Source organism: Drosophila obscura, unplaced genomic scaffold (assembly GCF_018151105.1).
Source record: "Drosophila obscura isolate BZ-5 IFL unplaced genomic scaffold, ASM1815110v1 contig_1, whole genome shotgun sequence".
Taxonomy (NCBI): Eukaryota; Metazoa; Arthropoda; class Insecta; order Diptera; family Drosophilidae; genus Drosophila; species Drosophila obscura.
In genome coordinates this window covers 3,102,643-3,120,418 of record NW_024542679.1, presented here as the reverse complement: position 1 = coordinate 3,120,418, position 17,776 = coordinate 3,102,643, and the positions used below count along the sequence as shown (strand labels likewise).

Here is a 17,776-nt window from a genome sequence, read left to right as displayed (position 1 = left end):
ACAGTGTCAAGTGTACGCCGCATAGCACGAACTGTGGCGCTGGCAGCTAGGAAGGGGGTCTGCGACACTCGTAGAACATGTCTCGCATTGCATTGCATTGCATTGCATAAATCATAAGGCGAAATCGAATCGCTTTGAAGTGGTGGCCAGTCAAGTGGGGGAGATCAGAACAGAACAGAACCTGTACGAGCATGTAAGCCGAGAACTTGCCCCCGGAAGGGTTTGGATTGGTTTGGTTTGGCTTGGCTTGTGCATAGAGCGTGTGCTTAGACCGTGTTTGTTGCAGTTGCCAGGCCAAATGCAGAGCAGAGTGCAGAGGCGTGCTGCTGGCTGCTGCTTGTTGGCTGCTGACTGATCTGATTCGATGGAGCGACCCATTTAGAGAGCTCGGACTGCAGCGGTTCTGATTGTTTCGTATAAATAGGCCAGTCGACAGTGCAGTTCTATGTCAAATCGTTGCAAACCATCGACACAACAAAATGTTCAAGCTGGTAAGTGGGAAAGGCTCAGAGACGGACTCCCCATCTAATCTTCCATTCTTCCATTGTCCATTTGCAGTGTGTTTTCGTCGCTCTCCTTAGCCTGGCTGCTGCCGCCCCAGCTCCTGCTCCTGTCCCAGCACCAGCACCATCTGGTCTGTTGGCTCCTGGTCTGATTGGTCCTGGCCTGGTGGCACCCGGTATCTGGGGACCTACCATCATCGGCGGACCGCATGTGGTGAGCGTTGTGCCCCAAGCCATCTCCCATGCGGCCATCACTCAGGTGCATCCTTCGCCGCTGCTCCTCAAGAGCGTCCATGGCATCCATGGCCCCGTTTTGATTGGTTAAACGGAAACAGGTCGCCCACAAATCACCCCCATACTCCACCATAGGCTCCTTCCACTCCCCAAACTCAAACTCAAGCATTTTCCTGCGGATTATTTCACCAATTTACGAGTATCCTGTGCCCTGTTTATAAAGAAAGCAAAAACCAGCAAAGTTGAGAAGAAAAAATACACACAAAAAAATGTCTAGAAACTAAAATACATTTCAAGCAATAAAATACCTACCTACATACTTGTTATATAGCGAGCGAAAATCAATTTGTTTACTCGATCTAATGGAATTATTATGCGGCAGCCCAAAAGTAGGCAACGAAAAATCGCACGCAAAGCCGTGTAGCACGCATGTAGAATATACATTTAAAGGCATATTCCAATTAATTTGGAATTCCTCCTATATATATTCCTAATCTGCATCTAACTCCGTATCTGATGCATCAAACTGATAGTCATAAAACGTGGCATGATTAACTTGTTATGGGCAAAAACAAAAAACATTTATTCAAACAAAAAATCGTAAATATTCTATCACAATGAAGATTCTCTGGAGTCTGGGGAGTCCGTCCTTAATGGTGCAGAGTGTAGGCCAGAGGAGCAGCATGGTGCACCACAGTCTTCAAGAGGGGAGCAGAGTGCACCACAGGCACAGAGTGGACCAGAGGAGCGGAGTGAACGGTGTGGACGACAGGAGCAGCGTGGTGGACAACGGGCACAGCATGGACAGCCACGGCGGGAGAAGAGTGGATGGTGGTCTTCAGGACGGGAGCAACCACGGGCTGGATGTAGGACTTGCTGTGCACCTGGGTGATGCTCTGGTGGGAAACGGCAGAGGGTGCAGAGTGCACCACGGTTCCAATCTTCGCCAGGACAGGCTCATGCACAACATGGTGGGTCTCGATCAGGCCAGCGCTCACAGAGGCGACCAGCAGGGCAACGATGGCAACCTAAGACAATTGTGGGTTAAGTACGGATGCTCCTCCCTCCAAATCTTCGATTTACTCACGAATTTGAACATCTTTAGTTGGTTTTTGGTTGGTTGTTTTTGGGGGAAGCTCAGAGAGATGACTGATGCTGTTTTGATCTGCACGAATAGCTTTTATAGCAGTCGCCAGCAGCTGCTAAGGGCTCAAACAGCGGCGACCAGCCACCAACTTCGGCTGCTGGCGAGGTCGTCCACCTTGAGGCGCATTCGACAGCCACTTCGGCGTTCGGGCATCGGCACTTCGGCGATCTGCAGCAGCCAGAAATCATAATGAGCAGAGATCGGTTCGGCTCACGATCTGATCGGAGACGAAGTCGGGTCATGCTGGGGCGTGCTGAAGGTCAGCGATGTTTCGATTGGCGTCGACTCGAGCGGAGATTCGTTGGTTCTATAAAAGCAGAGCTCGGAGTTCCCAATCATCATCAGTTATCCATCGAATCTTCTCGTGCAAACAAGCAGCAGTCACAGTCACAGCCACACCCAAAACCAACTTCCAATATGTTCAAATTCGTAAGTTAATGCTGGAGAAAAGTCCCTTAAGCTCTATTAACTTTTCATCTTCCCAAACAGATTGCCATTGTTGCCCTCCTCGTCGCCTCTGTGAGCGCTGGCCTGATCGAGACCCACCATGTTGTGCATGAGCCTGTCCTCGCCAAGGTTGGAACCGTGGTGCACTCTGCACCCTCTGCCGTCTCCCACCAGAGCATCACCCAGGTGCACAGCAAGTCCTACATCCAGCCCGTGGTTGCTCCCGTCCTGAAGACCACCATCCACTCTTCTCCCGCCGTGGCTGTCCATGCTGTCCATGCTGCTCCTGTCGTCCACACCGTTCACTCCGCTCCTCTGGTCCACTCTGTGCCTGTGCTGCACCACGCTGCTCCTCTGGCCTACACTCTGCACCATTAGAACCCAAATAATTGTTTCTTTGTTAAACTAAATAAATCTACTGAAAGTATTATTGATCCATAAATTGCTCTCGTTTTTAATATACTGAAAAATATTCCTAAAATATATCTAAAGAAAAGATAAGTGTAGTCAAGACAGAAATTGCAGTTCAATGATTATGGTAAAAGAAGGTTCTAAGTTTGTGACTGGAACTTGGATGCTTAATGTGGCACATGTTTAATGGGTGTCTCAGTTGGTAAAGAGCTGACAAAGGCAACCAACCATTTCTACGAGTCTATAAGATATCTGGAATGGACAAGGTTCGTCCCATATGTGCAGTTTACACTCAATGAAGAGATGACTGAAAAGTTTTGCAACTCAAACCAGAAACTCTGGGACTCCGACCCTCCAAAAGCCCAATAAATTTCAATCTCTATGATGTATGATAAATAATTAAAAACAATTTATTTAAGCAATAACAAAAGCAAACAACAATGCACGGTTCACGGCCAATGGCTAATGCCCCAGCGAAAAAGGGTTCCCATAATGGCAGAGTTTGGCCAGGGCAGACACCTCCAGCGACATCGTGGACAGATCCCTCGTCAAACTCTGGCCAAGGCTGCGCCCAGAACAGACTTCACTCACGGCAGGAAATGTCAGATTATGATGGACCTGATGGCAGGCCTGGACCAGGGCGAGGGCGAGGGCGGCGATAACCAAACTGTAGAGCAGCTATGGATTGTGGGGTAGCAGCCAATGAGTATGCCAAGCGGGGAGTGCAATAAATGTGCAGGGTAACTCACCATTCGAGGCATGTTGAGGCGTTTGGGGGATTGGATCTAGTCTTAGTTTGAATTTGCCACTGCGAAACTCCAGTAAGAACTCATAGCCCTCCGAGGCCTACCACCCGTTTATATAGTTGCCAAAATGTCAAGCGAATAATATGACAAATGATATGCTCAATTATCCGAAGGTCTAAGCTAACAACGGGTCTACTCAGCCCATAGCCAATCGCTGAATAACCATTCAATAGATCACACCACCCATACAGATCGGTGATCCCTAAATACCAGATATAAAATTTCACTGTTCAGTTCAGTTATCCTGTGTTATTGGATAATTGATATGTACTGCCCGCACATAAAAACACTCCATAAAATTAGGGTTTACGAGCACAACTCTTGAGGAAACAGAAATAATAATTTTCTGGCTATTCATTTTCCACATTACAACCCAATGCGCGATGCTTATCTTGAGTACGTGTAACTGTCGACTCAAGTCGAGCCCCGAAAAGCAACAGCAACAGAACAACAACAACACGACAAGCCAACAAAAATTGTGGGTTAAGTGCGCGTGGGGCTTGTCCAGTGGGTAACCTTGACATAGGGACCGACCGAATCTCACTGCGAGTCTGTGACTCTGTCTGGAGTCTTTATCTGTCACTCCAAGAGGGTACTTAACAGCTGCCGCCTTTGCTGCCGCTGCTGCTGCAGTTGGTAGCTGTAGAGCTTTACGGTCTTTCGGCCATGAATCACTTGAGCAATCATCAACTGGATCTGTCGATGTGTTGCAATCCAATTTGAATGCACATGTGTATGGATTCTCGCACTGCTACATACATATAATTTATTTCGCTTTTGTTTATGCCCTTATAATGAAGGGCACACATATGTACATGCACCATGCCAGTGTCGAGGGTTTCGGGAGTTCCCATTTGGGTCAAGTGTTGAGTGCCCAATGCGAAGATTATTACTCGTATCCTTTGAGCCAAACTATTAGCTTATCTAACCCTTAATTTACACAGAGAAAAGCTCTCTTCCGTCCATTGGGAAAGTTCTGACCTGGGTCAAGAATTTCCTTCACCTTTTCTCCGCTGTCTAGACGACAAGCCCACACATCCTTCCATAAATTGTCGTAACCTTTAATTATCTCTGGCTCTTAATCTCTCCTCTTGAAGTGACTCTCATCGCCTGCCCATCCCTTTCCATTCATTCGTTCATTAGAGAGACGCAGCCTCAACCTAGTCAAACGGTATGTGCTTAAAGGTCTGAACGTCATATAACTCAGTCGGCGCTTCCTTCAATTGATGGGAAAGAACCGCACCGCACCGCAGCGCACCACACCGCACAGCGAGAGACGCACATCCATGCCCCAGCAGCAGCACACAGAAGGAGGCTGTGACATTTCCTGGAACCGGGATGTGAATGCAACTCAATTACGCACGCCAAACAGGATACACACCGCCCCCCTTGTACTCGCAGCGCTGGAAAGACGCCACAGCGAAGAGGAAGATTAAAACGAAGACGAAGACGACGCTCTGCGAGCGGAGAGGAGGTGCACGGATAACGGATAACCCACCCACGCACTCTGCACTACGAAGTACACTCCGAGTATTTTCACTCCCCGCCCAATGATTTGCGTAAGCGAACGCCGCCGTGCTGCCTGCCTGCCACTAAGGCCAATTACTTGGCCCCCATTGTCGATTGATTGGACTGGCTTTTCTTTTCTTGTCTTGTCTTGTCTGCCTGCAGCTTCCAGCTTCCAGCTTCCAGCATACAGCATCCAACATCCACTTCCTCACCCACACAGCAGAGCGAACCTAGGTCACTAACTGAACTGCGCCTCGGACAGCCCCACTCAGAAGTAAGACCCAACCAAAGTCAGGGCCCCCAAAACTCAAATAATCGATCCGAAAACACACACAAAAAAACATAAAACCTAAAACCTAAAACCCAAACCGGTTGCGGGGCTCAAGTTCAGGCTTCAAAGTACTTAGCGACAAACAATCGAGGCTGGAGTCTGAGACTCAGGCTGCGGCTGCGGCTGTGGCTATGGCTGCCCAACTATAAAAGCCAGCACTTTGGCCCGTCATCATCAACAGTTGCAGTCGATTCACCCATCCAAGCACAAACATCTCCAAACATGTTCAAATACGTAAGTCCAACAGGATATATCATCCAGCAGGAAATAGAACGTTGATCCTAATACCCGAACCTCTCTTCGTGCCCCACAGGTTGCCTTCTTTGCTCTGCTGGCAGTGGCTGCCGCTGCTCCTGGCCTCATCGCCGAGACGCACTCGTTCGTCCAGCCCGCGTTGCTGACCAAGACCGCCTATGTGGATCACAGCGCCTCCTCGGCCATCACCCATCAGAGCAACGTGAATCTGGTGCGCAAGGTGCCAGTGGCCCCAGTCGTCACCTACGCCGCCGCTCCCGTGGTCCACCAGACCGTCGTGCCGGCTGCTCCTCTGGTCAAGACCATCGTCCAGGCCCCACAGGTCCACACGGTGCATGCTGCTCCTCTGATCAAGACCGTCGTGCCAGCTGCCCCTCTGGTCCACACTGTCCACTCTGCTCCCCTGGTCCACACAGTGCATGCTGCTCCCCTGGTCAAGACCGTCGTGCCAGCAGCTCCCCTGCTCCACACTGTCGTGGCCGGCTCCCCCGTTGTCTACTCCGCCTACCACAAGTGAATCGATTGAAAGCGTGTTGATAAAGGACTCTGTTACGTCCGCAGAGAACGTTGAGCAAATCAATTAAAACAAAAGTATTACAAGAAACTATTGTCCAATATCATTGAGCGGGGGAGAAGGGTACTGGCAGGAGGGGAAAATAAAGAAATACAAGAAATAATGGTAAAGCACTGTCCCTGTGAGTAGTAATGGAATGCGGGTTCAAGAGAAGAAACTTACGTAGAAAATGCAGAAAGAATTTAAGTTCAGCAAATTTATCAAAATTTTAATTAAAGCATTTTTTCCACTTAAAATTTCATAGCAAGCTATTGTAGACTATTGACGGAAGGACTTAAATAAGTGCTGAACAGTAAAATATCTATTATGACCGATAACAGAGATGGCATCCAATTTTAAGATTCTTTAATGGGCACACCTTTAAAATCTTTAAAACAAGGGAACACCCAAGGAACTAGAGACATTGTCGTATACTTAACCTAGTGCCAAGTCTTTTATATATAATAGCAGTACGAGTATTACTCCATTTCGCATTGCAATTTGCTGTCGCTAAAGGCTCGAGACCAAAACCTGTACCGACTCTATTTATATTTTGCCTTCCATTTGAGCCTGAAAGATATTCAATTCAGTGGATAAATTTGCATACCAATCGATCGATTCGGAGATTTGAGTTTTATTGGCCGTTGGCGCATCTGTTCGTATTTAATTAAATTTTCGAAATTTATGTGCTCGCAAAATTAGCTTTGTGCTACCGATTGAGGCACGAAGATAAATGCTGATGAATAATACTCAAATAAAAGTCATTAAACTTGATTATTAAATCGGTAATTGGGTGTGATTGAAAGTGAATCCACATGACAGAAAACACAGCGTAAAAATGAATCCAAAGTGGAAAATCTGATGCCCAAGACTATCCCCCATTCCCTCCCATGGAATTTATCCATTTGACAATTGAAATTTCAACAATAAATTTATTCAAATAGCCAACAATCGGAACGGAACGGAGAGAGTTACCCAGAGATAATTCCTTAGTGATGGTAGACATGGGTGAGGGGAGCGGCGGCCACGGCAACGGTCTTGACCACAGGCACCACTGGGGTGGCGATGGTCTTCAGCACTGGGGTGGCAATGACGGCCTTCTGGTGGATCTGGACGTGGCTCTGGTGGGAGACGGCATGGGGCACGGCCTTGAAGACGGGCACAGCAGCCACATGCTGGACAGCGGGGGCGGCCACATAGGTCTGGTGCACAACGGGAGCCACAGACTTGATCACTGGGACAACAGGCGCCACATGGTGGACAGCGGGCGCGGCCAAATAGGTCTGGTGGTGCACCACGGGAGCAACCTGCTTCACAACGGGCACCACGGGAGCCACGTGCTTCACGACTGGCGTGATCACGGCCTGGTTGTGGAACTGGGTGAAGCTCTGGTGGGAGGTGGCCACCGGGGCGCTGTGCACGACGGCGCCCACTTTGGTGAGGACGGGAGCAGCGGCCACCACATGGCCGACATGGTGCTGCTCAACGAATCCTGGTGCAGCGGCGGCGATGGTGGCCAGGGCACAGATGGCGATCTGAAGTTGGGAGTGCAATTAGTGGAAGGATCCTCTGCCTCCCTGCGGGGCCAAGTACTTACGAAGCGGAACATGTTGATTGGAGTTTGGGGTTTGGGTTGGTGTTTGCTTTGAAGTCGACGAGTGACTGTTGCTGATGCTGTGCCGTGTCTGCGGCTTTATATGGCCAAAACTGTTTGCCAGTTTGCCAGATTGTCCTTCAAGCGTGAGACTAATGAGCAATTGGCAAACTTGTTTGCTGAAATCTTTCCAGCATTGAACTTGAACCCCCCCAACCAAGCGTCGCGACGCTAGACCAAAACATCTGCGGATCCATGCACAATTACGAGTACGATTACGAGTAGAAATCAACTAGACAATCGATTACCCATGGGCTGCAAAAGGTCTGACAATGGAGAACCCGAATCAGATAGCAGGCCGCAAAGACCTTCGCTCTGGCACTTGAGTTCGGCTCTGTCGAAGGTCTCTCCCCCCGTCTGTAGCGACCCAAAAGCAACCCAAGAGAGAGCTTGTCAGAGAAAGAAAACAAGATGAAATGCACATTTTATTCGACACAGACTCGGCGCTCCATAAAAGGCCAGCTCCACAGAGCATCCGCGCGGCAGTTGGCTTCGGGAGTGGGTGGACTGGACTCCGCTCAGATGCGGCAGCGTCGGCTCAAGGACTTTCCTGTGATTAAAGCGATACTGTACGACATAAAGGGGCACGTGTTAATGAGAATCGGGGCATGGCTTGGCATGGACACTGACTGTGGCACGTACTGGTTATCCATATCCGAAATGCCCAGACGGTCAGCATCGGACGAACGAAGACCCCGAGGAGTGGCTATGGAAGAATACCCGTTCTCCGAGTACTGGCTAACACTGCTATCCGTAAACATTACCGCCGAGGAGCGTTGGCACTGGTTCACGAACTCCATTCCAATGGCACTGACTGCCAGATTCGGATGCTTGTACTGGGTCCGCCAGGCGTATGTGCCGTTCTCGTATATCTCGACGGCGGCCTCCTCCTCCTTGGTCTCCGAGAGGCCCAACGCTCGCAGCGTAATCAGAGAATAAGGCAGCGCCCCGCTGCATCTGACAGTGCGACTTGCAACTCTCTCTTTATTCATGTTCTCCATATCTGATACCTGATGATGTTCGAGTGGGAAGTGGGAATTGTGGAGTGGAGACTGCCACTTGGCACAGAGCCTACTATTCAGAGGAAGGATCCCAGGAGTGTACCCAGTGACAAGTAAATCAAATGCATTCCTGCTTCAGGCATCGCCTACTACTCGTATATTCATTCGAACTCGAATTCAACTAGATACTTAATCAATTATGCGGCACATAGACCGGACTCAGATTGAGCAGATCGTAGCCAGAGCCCTCCTCCCGTGTCGTGGGCTTCGTGTGAAACGTTCGATTGAGATTCGTGGGCTCCACGTAACCCAAGGCCCTGCCCATGGGCGCAATGACGAAGCGTGTATGCGTCTGGGAGGAGCCCTGGTAGGACACCACCGAGGGGGCAGAGTCGATGAGCAGGCGAGGCGCCTCCGTGGCCGGTTTGGCCAGCGACAGTGTCAGGGACAGTACGAACAACAGCAACTGCAGGGGAGGGAAACGAAGTTTAAGTTCTCAGCTCGAATGGAGGAGCATCATCATCCCACACACTCACCAGATGCCGCATTATATCACAGTAAATATTATCGATGCAGGTCCTAATGGGGCGATTACGGAGAGAGAGAGAACCACAGAGGAGATCGGTGGTGGGCGGCAGATCGAGAGGAGATCGTAGATCGAGTTGATCGGAGCAAATCGAGTCTCGATTCAAGAAAAAAACACAACACAAAGCGGAGCGAGTGGCAAAGTCAAACTGAAGTGCTGTGTGAATTGCTGTGCCATGAAATCACTGTAAAGCAGTTCCCGACGCAGCCAGTGGCAGGCTTCAATTCAGCCGGAGAGGGGTTCTCCACGGAGTGTCCCCCAGTGACTACGCCCCTGCCTCTCGGCACACGATCTGCGATTCGAAGCGTTGGCAACACGCGCGCAGTCGCGGTTATCTTGCAATTGTGGGAGTGTCTCAACTTTACGTAAAGAAATAAGCCAAAAACCGAGAGAAAAAAAGGCATAGAAAAATCAAATATATAAATAAATAAATATACCAAAACGCCGCAAATATTGTAGTAATAATAATACCACAAGTAACAACAGCAACGGGAGACAGAGACGCAGAGACGGCGACGGCGACGGCGCCTGCGCAACCCGCTGAAGGTTGATCCACTCCACATATCGCACCACCATTCGCCCCCCTCTCTCTCTCTGTGACTAGCCCCGTCACCGCTTTTGGCTCTGTTTGCTTAGGCCGGTGGCTGTGTGCGTTGCTTCAGTCTCCGACTGCGGGTCTGCGGGTCTGCGGCCTGAGGTCTCAGATTAGCCGGCGGCGCGTAATGGTAGCGCTAAGTGCACGCAGCTGTCTCTTTGAAGTACATTTTGATTAATTAATTAAGCTACTCATACGCAAACGCAAACGCATACGTATCAAATTGCCAATTAAAGTCGGCTTTGGGGCGACCTCTTGCCATGTGGTCAAGGAGGAGTCCATCCGCATCCACCTATAAATGGCAGCGGCGTACGCTTTACGGTAATTAGTTCTTCACTCAAGGGACCATCATGCGCATCTCCATCTCCGTGAGTAAACAATCGCCCACACACACACACTCCACTCTTATTGCCCCTCTTTAGCAGGCTTTACCTCTCCTACTCATCCTTTGCTTGAGTCAAAGCCAAAGCCAGAGCCAGGCAGCCACCATTCTGCATGGACACAATGGACACACAGCCAGGGCCATCTCCCACCAGAGCTTCACGCGACTCTCCCCAGCAAAGCCATCGCTAATCCTCCAGCAGCAGGAACAGCAGCAAAAGCTGCTGGAACAGCCAGCAGTGCGCATCGTCAGCTACCACAAGGAGGAGCAACCGCAGCAGCAGCAGCACCAGCACCAGCTAACCCCTGCCCATCTGACGTACTCCGCCCGGCCAGTGGTGCATCAGATGCTGCCGCGGATTAAGCCCGTGCGGAACATAAGCTTCGCCTCCCTAATCCCCGGACCACGCAGCCTCACAACGGGGGGCACATTCGAGGAGCACCAGAACCTACGACTATTGTCATCGCCAGTCTAGGGACCGACGCTTCCCCTGTCAACATTAGTTTATTACATTTTTACACTCATTCGATTTTAAGAAAAAACTCTTTGGATTTGGTATGAAAAAAAACGTGCAAAAACCAACCGAACAGCGAGCGCAAAATTCATAGTTCATAGATCAATCGATCGCCCACCCAAGCCACCCAAGAGCCAAGCAAACGAAGCAGATTTTCGAGGATTTTCGAGGATTTGTGAGGAGTAGGCGTGTGCGTGTGTGTGTGTGTGTGTGTGTGAGTGGGACAGCTGCTCGCGATGAATGCACAGCTGATCCTCAGGCAGTTCCCCAACCACATACTGTTCCGCACCCTCCACTACTCCCTCATTGCGGAACAGCTGCGGGAGGAGATCGAGTCGAGGAGCGGGCCCAAGGTGAAGCGCCGCAGTTGCCTGGAGTGGGAGCCCTTCGCCCTGTGGCTCACCAATCTGATGCTCATCTATGCGGGCGACATCCTGGGCAACCTCCTGCTGGGCACTCTGCCCCTGGAGCCGCTCTGCAACAGCGCCGATGTGCTCTTAAGCTCCTGCATGTGGTGAGTGGACAGAGACAGAACCGTCGAAAAGGTCAGCTGATAATCCTCGCTGCTGCCTGCTCCCCCAGGTACCTCATCTTCTACTGCCCCTTTGACCTGGGCCATTCGGTGGCACAGACCGTGTTCTTTCGCATCCTGGCCACGACCATGTCCACCATCAGCCAGGTGCAGCTCATCGACAAGGGCGTGACTCTGGCCGGGAATGCCTATGGCAACGCCCCAGTGGCCATGCTGGTGGTGGGCACCATCATGGGCAGTGGAGCCGAGCTGCTGAAGCCCGTGGCCGCGCTCCTCATCAACCGCTGCCAGCAGAACCAGATGGCGCACATAAAGCTGAGCATGTGGGTGCCCTGCACCGCCCCTTGATTGCGCTCTTTCTGATGCCTGTTCTCCCACACAGAAACTCCAAGCTGGCTCTGTTCATCTCCAGCCTCTTTGCGCTGCACATCCACCAGAGTCCCCTGCTCCTCGGGCTGACGCAGAGCCAGCTGCAGGTCTACACCCTGGTGCTCGTCAACACCTACAAGTATCTGTCGCTGGCCTATCGGACGGAGCACTTTGTCTGGCAAATGGAGACCCGCGTGCGCTACACCTTCTTCGGCGGCCTCACGGCGGACTTGACCAAATTATTTAAACGCCGTCCAAAGCCTGACAAAAGGCGAAGGAGAACGTTTTCAAAATTTGATTCAAACCGTCGACGGCGCTGAGTGAATTCGCGCCAACAGCAGCACTGAAGCAGCAATCCCTGCCCCCTCTTGTGGGTGGGGTTCTGGGTGGAGGAGCCGGTAAGCGGCTTAGGTTTCCACCCTGCCACTGCCACACGCCACTCAAGCGACGGAGATACGACACGCGGCGGCAGATGTTCCGCTTGATCGGGTTACGCGTGTGCTGGTGTGAGCTGGGGTACATGCTAATCAGCTTAGAGGAGCTCCCACTCTCTGGAGGAGGGGGGAGGAGGCTGGAGCGGAGTGAAGTGCTCCAAGTACACTCGTCCAATTCGTCGTCTATTGTACTGTGAAATTTCCGTTTGAAAATAAGTCAGTAAATTAGTAAAAGAATCTCCATTCTCCATTCGAGAGCGGATTTATTGGGAATGGGATGCCACATTATGGGTTGCGACCTATGGGCAACCCTCTTGATTATCCGAATGGCAAAGGCTGGCAGCACTTTAGCGCACTTATCGATAATTTATCGCACAATTCTAAGGGAAATTCTAAACCCATTTCAGCAAGTATTTATGAGTTAAGTTGCCTCTGATGGAATAATCGAATCCTTAGCCTGAGGTTCCCCCACAATCACATTATTTTCCACCCAACTCTCAAAGCCTCAAAATGTTGAGCAAAATGGCAGTAAAATCCAAAAGTCCCCCCAAAAGTCCTCGCAAGCAGACCAAAGTCCAATCCGTGCAGCAAAAGTCCAAGTCCAAGCAAAAGTCAACAGAATGCCCGCCAATGGAGAAGCCAAAGAAGAAGAAGAAGGCGCCACCCCAGGCCGAGGTGGAGTGCAACAGGCCCAAGTTCTATCGTTCGCCAGAGGAGAAGCGCAGCTACTTGGAGCAGCAGGTGGTGCCCATACTGATGGAGGGGTTGCTGGCTGTAGCCCGCGACCAGCCCCGGGATCCCATCGGTTATCTGGAGAAGTTCTGGCTGCAGGACAAGCAAAGGTGCGACATACAGCTGCCCCAGAACATCCTCTAGCTGAACACTGAATCGAATTTCAAACTCAAATCAAATTTCAAATCATCAAATGAATAAATTCTGTTCTGGTTTCTGTTTGGCCTCGTTGAACGTTGCATTTCTTTGGCCACTGGAGCGAGACGCCTCTTGGGTATTGGGGGGCTATAAAAGCAGCCCTGGGAATCTTTCCAATCATCAGTCATTCGACAGCATTGACCTAGTCACAAGTCACCTAGTCCCTCCGGAACCAGAACCAGATCCAGATCTAGAGAAAGGCAGCGATCATGTCTAGAGTGGTGAGTTATCCTCCAGAGCACATCAAGACCAAATCTTCATTCGGGGTTGCCCTTTATAGTGTCTTCCTGTCCTGGCCATTGTGCTCATCCTTGCCGGATCCTCCAAGGCAGCCAGCTTGGAGTTGCCCTCCAATTTGTTGTCTCTCAGCTCTGGCAAGTCCTCGCAGCTGCTGCCCCTTGCCAGCGAGGATTCCGAAGAGCTGTCTGAGAGCAGTGCTGCCTCGGCTGCCGCTGCAGCTGCTGCTCAAAGGCACGAAAAGGATCAGGAGGATGACTCCTCCTCCTCCGATCGGCACTCGCAATCCTCCAGCGGCAGCTCGGACACCATCGATGCCCGCCTCCTGTCTGGCATACCCGTCTCCGTGCCCCTGCCTCTGATTGTGGCCGCTCGCTCCGGCCTACGCACTGTCCTCACCATCCAGGAGCCCGCTGTGGCCAAGGTGGGGGAGGTGGTGCAGCATGTGCCCAGCGCAGTGTCCCACCAGAGCCAGACCATTGTCCACGACCATCGTCGCCTGGTCACACCCATCCTGGCACCTGCAGTGCGCACCACCAAGCTCGTGCGCCAGCAGCCGCCGCTCCTGTGGACGCTGTCCTCCGCCGATCCTCGCCTGGTTCTGCTGCGAAACTGAAGACCTGCAAGGGCACCACTGTCATGGGAACCAAAGATGAACCAACAAGATGAACAACTCGCCAAAACCCAGCTCTAGCTCTACTCCCCGCTCCTCCCCAGCACACAGACTGTCTCTTCTCTGTCTTCTCTGTTCTCTGTCTTCTCTCTTTTCTGCCATTTTCTGTAGAACTCTTCTCTGCAATAAAGAATTCGCATCTGCAGTCCTCTCTCTCTCTCTCTCTCTCTCTCTCTCTCTCTCCCTCTCTCCCTTTCTGGGTTCTCTGCATTCGTTGGGCGGTGACAGGAAATCAATAAAGAAAACACAGCTCCAGCCCACGACAACAATAAATATGCCACAAGCCACATGCCACATCTTCGGCTGTGCAATCAGTGATCTGTGATCTGTGCTCTCTGGAGGATTAGGGAGAGGCGGAACATGAGCCAAGCTCAAGGGCTAGAAGGGCCACGCCACTCAATTAGAATGCTCTGGTCCGTTCTCCACTCTCGGCTGGACTATAAAAGCGGCTCCGTGCCCATGCCCAGCCCACAGTCGATGCCCAGACCCTGAAGAATCAACAAAGATGCCAAAGCAATTGGTAAGAGGAGAGTAACCACCGCAGAGACCCTGTCTCTCATTTGAACTCCTGCTTGCAGAGTCTCTCCGTGGCAGTTTTTGTACTGCTCTGCCTCGCGGCTTCGGGGCAGACTGAACTCCACGTCTATCATCCGCTGCTGACGCTGCACCAAGAGCCCACACTCGCCAGAGTGGGCAATCTGCTGGAGCATATTCCCACTGCTGTCTCCCATCAGAGCTCCACCATTGTCCATCGCACGGCTCCGCGGCTCACGCCGCTCCTGGCGCCCGCTCTCAGGACCACGCTGCACTATCCCCCCACCTGGAGCTATCCGTTCTACGAGGCCACCAACTCGCTCTACAGAAAGTAGACCCTGCACCCCACACACCCTGGATCCAGTATGATTTTCTAAGCACTGAACCACGCCCAACCCAATTGGATTTAACGCTCTCGAAATGCACAGTGAAATAAAACAAATTCCAAAAGCCCACAATGCATTGTCTGTGGACTGCCATGACAGGAGGAGGCTCATCCTCATCCTCAGCTCATCCTTTTTGGGGAAAGGCAGAGAGAGAGAGAGAGAGAGAGAGAGATGACAGCCAGTCGCCTGCCAATTAAATTTCGCGCTGTGCTGCACTTCTGATTGAGTGGCACTGACGTCACCCGAGATGAATCCACATTTCGAATTCTATATATTTTATGTACATATTTTCTGGTTGAGGTTGCAGAATGGAGAGAGCAAGGGTGTGCGGATTGACGTGACATACGCAAATGTCTCGGCATTATTCCACGGGCCAGCCCAGAACATTCCCCCAGGAATAATGACCTAGGGTCAGTAGCCGAAAGCCCAAAATGTGTTTTCCAGCAGAATAAGGATGAGGCGAGCATTGATTGAGGCCTGTAACCCAGTACCCAGTATCCCATCCAGTGTACAGTTTTGTGTTATTGTCTCTCCAGCGAATGACACAAAAACAAGCAACAATTGGAAGCCATTCTCGACGGTATCCAGGTGGGGATAAATAGATACGCATACGCATACGCATACGACGAGTACGACACACAGATTTCCCAGCAATTTATGAAATTGAAAACCTTGAACCTTCAATCATGCTTGAGAGCAAAGGCCAAAGGTTAGACGCACCGAAGAGACCGAAAAGCGACACCAGATTATGCAAGTCCTTGGCTCATGTGAATGAACGAACCACAATCCCAGGCATCACAATCTGTCCATCACATACGCTCTCTCGGTCCGGTTCTGGAGCAGGACGAAGGATGAGGGATAGTTGCAAGTCGCTCCAATTACATAAGACTGCGGATGCAGTTTCCATGCCGCATTAAGGTCAAAGTATCAATCCCTCTATCGATTAGTTACCCACAGCCATAGCCATTGTCTTTCCATCCCCAAGCGGAACAGGTATTTTCAATAGCTGTCACTTTCAGGCAGTTAGATGAGTCTCAGGCCCCAGGCACTCGCCGCAATGATGCAACAGGCGACCTCTTTGAGGCGCAGTTTCGCCATCATCATCATCATCATCGTTATCGTTGGAATCGTCGTCTGTGGGCATAGCAGCCTTTTAGGCGGCCTCCTAATAAAGCTGAAGACCACCCCAAAAGTGGACAATGCTAATCGTAGGGGTGCGCGTCTCCGCCCTGCCTTCATTCTATTCTGCGGGGAGTCTCATTCCTTTCCTGGGGCTTTCAGGGTTCATTGCATTTGTCCATGGCCCTGGCCCTGGCCCTGGCTCTGGTGCTGGCTCTGGTGCTGGTTCTGGGGCTCTATGGCTCTGGGGATCTGATTGGAAGCACCGTCAATTGGCACAGTGGGTGGTGCGGTGGTTGCGATGGGTCGACCGCTGTGTAATCGGTTTGTTTGTTTATCAAAAACGCCACTTGAATGCATCGTTATGCTGTCATCCCATTCGTCGAGTCAACCCTCCGCCATGGGGGGTGGCTGGGGGGTCCTTCAGGATGCGCGCCTCGCCTCGAATCAAAGTGAATTTAATAAGCGAGCGCCATACTACGACGAAAAAAAGTTCGTCTCTGGATTGAGTATATCAAAAGGCAGAGCACTTAGCATAAGTGGATAAGCGAATAAAGAAGGAAAAAAAAACAGAAACAGAAACTGAAACCGAATAAGTTTTTCCAAGAACTTTAGGATGTACCGTACCCCCCGAACTGGATGATAAATATTTGATGTAATACCGAAACCAGAGTTGAATTATCATTGGGGAAAAACAGTCGCAAAACTTTCCCTCCAACTTGAGGGAAAACGGAAGTCTACCTCCCCTCGAGTCTGGAATCTCTGCTTGAAATTAATTTACAAATGCCTCAGACATGAATTTATTTGGCTGAGAGATGAAGACAATAAGCCGTGTTAAATGAGCCACGGACTGGGGACGGGAGTGGAGTGTGTGTGCGGTGAAAGGGCAGGCAGGCAGGCAGGCAGGCAGCAGCAGCAGCAACAAAAGCCACCATTAGATGCGGGTGAAATAATTTAAAACATTATGCAACAAAAGGTACACAGAGCGAGAGTGAGAGTGGGAGAGAGAGAGAAGGAGAGTGTGGTATATGTACTGTAGAAAGGTAGGGAGGGAGAGAGAGAGATGTCTGCAAGAGACATGAATCACTCTCCCTCCGCAGAAAATCATATTATCCAGCATATTTACCTGTATGCCTGTATGCGCTATGCTGGTCACACAATGTGGGTCTGGGTCTGGGTGTGGGTGTGGGTGAACGACCTTGAGGGTTTGGCCAACTATGATAATTACAACGCTACAGCAAATGATTCGATTTAGCCGTACGCATCGAATTTATTACAGGCAATTTCGCAAAAACAAAAAGCCAATAAACCAGAAAGAAAAGGAAATGCTAGAGCTTGAGGCGAAATTATGGATACCCTTACGATCCATAGAGTAGCCCAGAGACAGAGCTGCATGAATCCACAGTAGAAACAATAAATTGTTTTTTTTTTCCATGATTTTTACTTGGGAAGATATACGATAAAGTCTTCTGATTTTAAGGAATTTCGAATTATATTCAGTGTGATAAATTAAAAAATAAAAGACCTCTTTGAATAGAAACAGACTCCTTTTTAATGCTGCCAAAGAAAACGAGTATAGATACTTCATATAGAGGGATACTCCCACTTGTCTGCCATCGCAAGCCTCTGCTCAA

At 50.5% G+C, this 17,776-nt stretch overlaps 13 protein-coding genes across 15 annotated transcripts; 8 read left to right on the top strand and 5 right to left on the bottom strand.

Moving 5' to 3' along the window:
* The first annotated feature begins 383 nt into the window (after positions 1 to 383).
* Positions 384 to 1,078, top strand: LOC111078707 (neuropeptide-like 3). The gene is made up of 2 exons (XM_022373555.2): positions 384 to 491; positions 559 to 1,078. The coding sequence occupies exons 1-2, from the start codon at positions 480 to 482 to the stop codon at positions 826 to 828; spliced, it is 282 nt and encodes a 93-aa protein (XP_022229247.1). The 5' UTR covers positions 384 to 479; the 3' UTR covers positions 829 to 1,078.
* Positions 1,079 to 1,288: 210 nt separating this feature from the next.
* LOC111078704 (pupal cuticle protein Edg-84A) lies at positions 1,289 to 1,878 on the bottom strand. Its single transcript, XM_022373551.2, has 2 exons — positions 1,825 to 1,878; positions 1,289 to 1,765 (listed from the first exon to the last, which is right to left on the bottom strand). The coding sequence occupies exons 1-2, from the start codon at positions 1,834 to 1,836 to the stop codon at positions 1,388 to 1,390; spliced, it is 390 nt and encodes a 129-aa protein (XP_022229243.2). The 5' UTR covers positions 1,837 to 1,878; the 3' UTR covers positions 1,289 to 1,387.
* LOC111078701 (retinin-like) lies at positions 1,813 to 2,767 on the top strand. The gene is made up of 2 exons (XM_022373549.2): positions 1,813 to 2,313; positions 2,374 to 2,767. The coding sequence occupies exons 1-2, from the start codon at positions 2,074 to 2,076 to the stop codon at positions 2,707 to 2,709; spliced, it is 576 nt and encodes a 191-aa protein (XP_022229241.2). The 5' UTR covers positions 1,813 to 2,073; the 3' UTR covers positions 2,710 to 2,767.
* Positions 2,768 to 3,204: 437 nt separating this feature from the next.
* On the bottom strand, positions 3,205 to 4,836 carry LOC111078727. Its single transcript, XM_022373576.2, is given in 4 exon segments — positions 3,205 to 3,420; positions 3,492 to 3,518; positions 3,521 to 3,550; positions 4,792 to 4,836. Coding segments are annotated over 4 exon segments (318 nt in total).
* A 597-nt stretch (positions 4,837 to 5,433) lies between these two features.
* Positions 5,434 to 6,260, top strand: LOC111082110 (pupal cuticle protein G1A). The gene is made up of 2 exons (XM_022378294.2): positions 5,434 to 5,622; positions 5,702 to 6,260. The coding sequence occupies exons 1-2, from the start codon at positions 5,611 to 5,613 to the stop codon at positions 6,158 to 6,160; spliced, it is 471 nt and encodes a 156-aa protein (XP_022233986.2). The 5' UTR covers positions 5,434 to 5,610; the 3' UTR covers positions 6,161 to 6,260.
* Positions 6,261 to 7,096: 836 nt separating this feature from the next.
* LOC111078696 (cuticle protein 16.5) lies at positions 7,097 to 7,821 on the bottom strand. The gene is made up of 2 exons (XM_022373543.2): positions 7,794 to 7,821; positions 7,097 to 7,731 (listed from the first exon to the last, which is right to left on the bottom strand). The coding sequence occupies exons 1-2, from the start codon at positions 7,803 to 7,805 to the stop codon at positions 7,186 to 7,188; spliced, it is 558 nt and encodes a 185-aa protein (XP_022229235.2). The 5' UTR covers positions 7,806 to 7,821; the 3' UTR covers positions 7,097 to 7,185.
* A 406-nt stretch (positions 7,822 to 8,227) lies between these two features.
* Positions 8,228 to 8,943, bottom strand: LOC121404407. 3 transcript variants are annotated; one of them, XM_041593786.1, is made up of 2 exons: positions 8,493 to 8,943; positions 8,228 to 8,400 (listed from the first exon to the last, which is right to left on the bottom strand). In XM_041593786.1, exons 1-2 carry the CDS (start codon positions 8,849 to 8,851, stop codon positions 8,244 to 8,246), a joined length of 516 nt encoding a protein of 171 aa, XP_041449720.1. In that variant the 5' UTR covers positions 8,852 to 8,943; the 3' UTR covers positions 8,228 to 8,243. The 3 variants fall into 3 exon arrangements, with proteins under 3 accessions (XP_041449720.1, XP_041449723.1, XP_041449722.1); XM_041593789.1 differs by having other exon boundaries at positions 8,231 to 8,417; positions 8,493 to 8,937; XM_041593788.1 differs by having other exon boundaries at positions 8,233 to 8,417; positions 8,481 to 8,935.
* Positions 8,944 to 8,984: 41 nt separating this feature from the next.
* On the bottom strand, positions 8,985 to 9,605 carry LOC111078697. Its single transcript, XM_022373544.2, has 2 exons — positions 9,388 to 9,605; positions 8,985 to 9,317 (listed from the first exon to the last, which is right to left on the bottom strand). Exons 1-2 carry the CDS (start codon positions 9,397 to 9,399, stop codon positions 9,045 to 9,047), a joined length of 285 nt encoding a protein of 94 aa, XP_022229236.2. The 5' UTR covers positions 9,400 to 9,605; the 3' UTR covers positions 8,985 to 9,044.
* A 650-nt stretch (positions 9,606 to 10,255) lies between these two features.
* Positions 10,256 to 11,095, top strand: LOC111078712. The gene is made up of 2 exons (XM_022373559.2): positions 10,256 to 10,400; positions 10,458 to 11,095. Exons 1-2 carry the CDS (start codon positions 10,383 to 10,385, stop codon positions 10,887 to 10,889), a joined length of 450 nt encoding a protein of 149 aa, XP_022229251.2. The 5' UTR covers positions 10,256 to 10,382; the 3' UTR covers positions 10,890 to 11,095.
* On the top strand, positions 11,094 to 13,220 carry LOC111078710 (trimeric intracellular cation channel type B). Its single transcript, XM_022373557.2, has 3 exons — positions 11,094 to 11,442; positions 11,511 to 11,783; positions 11,843 to 13,220. The coding sequence occupies exons 1-3, from the start codon at positions 11,165 to 11,167 to the stop codon at positions 12,147 to 12,149; spliced, it is 858 nt and encodes a 285-aa protein (XP_022229249.1). The 5' UTR covers positions 11,094 to 11,164; the 3' UTR covers positions 12,150 to 13,220.
* On the top strand, positions 12,786 to 13,139 carry LOC111078713 (protein dpy-30 homolog). Its single transcript, XM_022373560.2, has one exon. The coding sequence runs from the start codon at positions 12,786 to 12,788 to the stop codon at positions 13,137 to 13,139; it is 354 nt and encodes a 117-aa protein (XP_022229252.2).
* An 82-nt stretch (positions 13,221 to 13,302) lies between the features above and the next one.
* On the top strand, positions 13,303 to 14,248 carry LOC111078711 (retinin). The gene is made up of 2 exons (XM_022373558.2): positions 13,303 to 13,414; positions 13,474 to 14,248. Exons 1-2 carry the CDS (start codon positions 13,403 to 13,405, stop codon positions 14,044 to 14,046), a joined length of 585 nt encoding a protein of 194 aa, XP_022229250.2. The 5' UTR covers positions 13,303 to 13,402; the 3' UTR covers positions 14,047 to 14,248.
* A 264-nt stretch (positions 14,249 to 14,512) lies between these two features.
* Positions 14,513 to 15,093, top strand: LOC111078714 (retinin). The gene is made up of 2 exons (XM_022373561.2): positions 14,513 to 14,623; positions 14,682 to 15,093. Exons 1-2 carry the CDS (start codon positions 14,609 to 14,611, stop codon positions 14,970 to 14,972), a joined length of 306 nt encoding a protein of 101 aa, XP_022229253.2. The 5' UTR covers positions 14,513 to 14,608; the 3' UTR covers positions 14,973 to 15,093.
* The last annotated feature ends 2,683 nt before the right edge of the window (positions 15,094 to 17,776 follow it).

Excerpts from the sequence above, each read along its gene's own strand:
- LOC111078710 (XM_022373557.2), top strand. The coding sequence starts at position 11,165 with ATGAATGCACAGCTGATCCTCAGGCAGTTCCCCAACCACATACTGTTC. Across the intron at positions 11,443-11,510 it reads CTCTTAAGCTCCTGCATGTG|GTACCTCATCTTCTACTGCC; the intron begins GTGAGTGGACAG and ends CTGCTCCCCCAG. Across the intron at positions 11,784-11,842 it reads GCGCACATAAAGCTGAGCAT|AAACTCCAAGCTGGCTCTGT; the intron begins GTGGGTGCCCTG and ends TCTCCCACACAG.
- LOC121404407 (XM_041593786.1), bottom strand. The coding sequence starts at position 8,851 with ATGGAGAACATGAATAAAGAGAGAGTTGCAAGTCGCACTGTCAGATGC. Across the intron at positions 8,401-8,492 it reads ATTTCGGATATGGATAACCA|GAAAGTCCTTGAGCCGACGC; the intron begins GTACGTGCCACA and ends CTTTAATCACAG.
- LOC111078713 (XM_022373560.2), top strand. The coding sequence starts at position 12,786 with ATGGCAGTAAAATCCAAAAGTCCCCCCAAAAGTCCTCGCAAGCAGACC.
- LOC111078701 (XM_022373549.2), top strand. The coding sequence starts at position 2,074 with ATGAGCAGAGATCGGTTCGGCTCACGATCTGATCGGAGACGAAGTCGG. Across the intron at positions 2,314-2,373 it reads CTTCCAATATGTTCAAATTC|ATTGCCATTGTTGCCCTCCT; the intron begins GTAAGTTAATGC and ends CTTCCCAAACAG.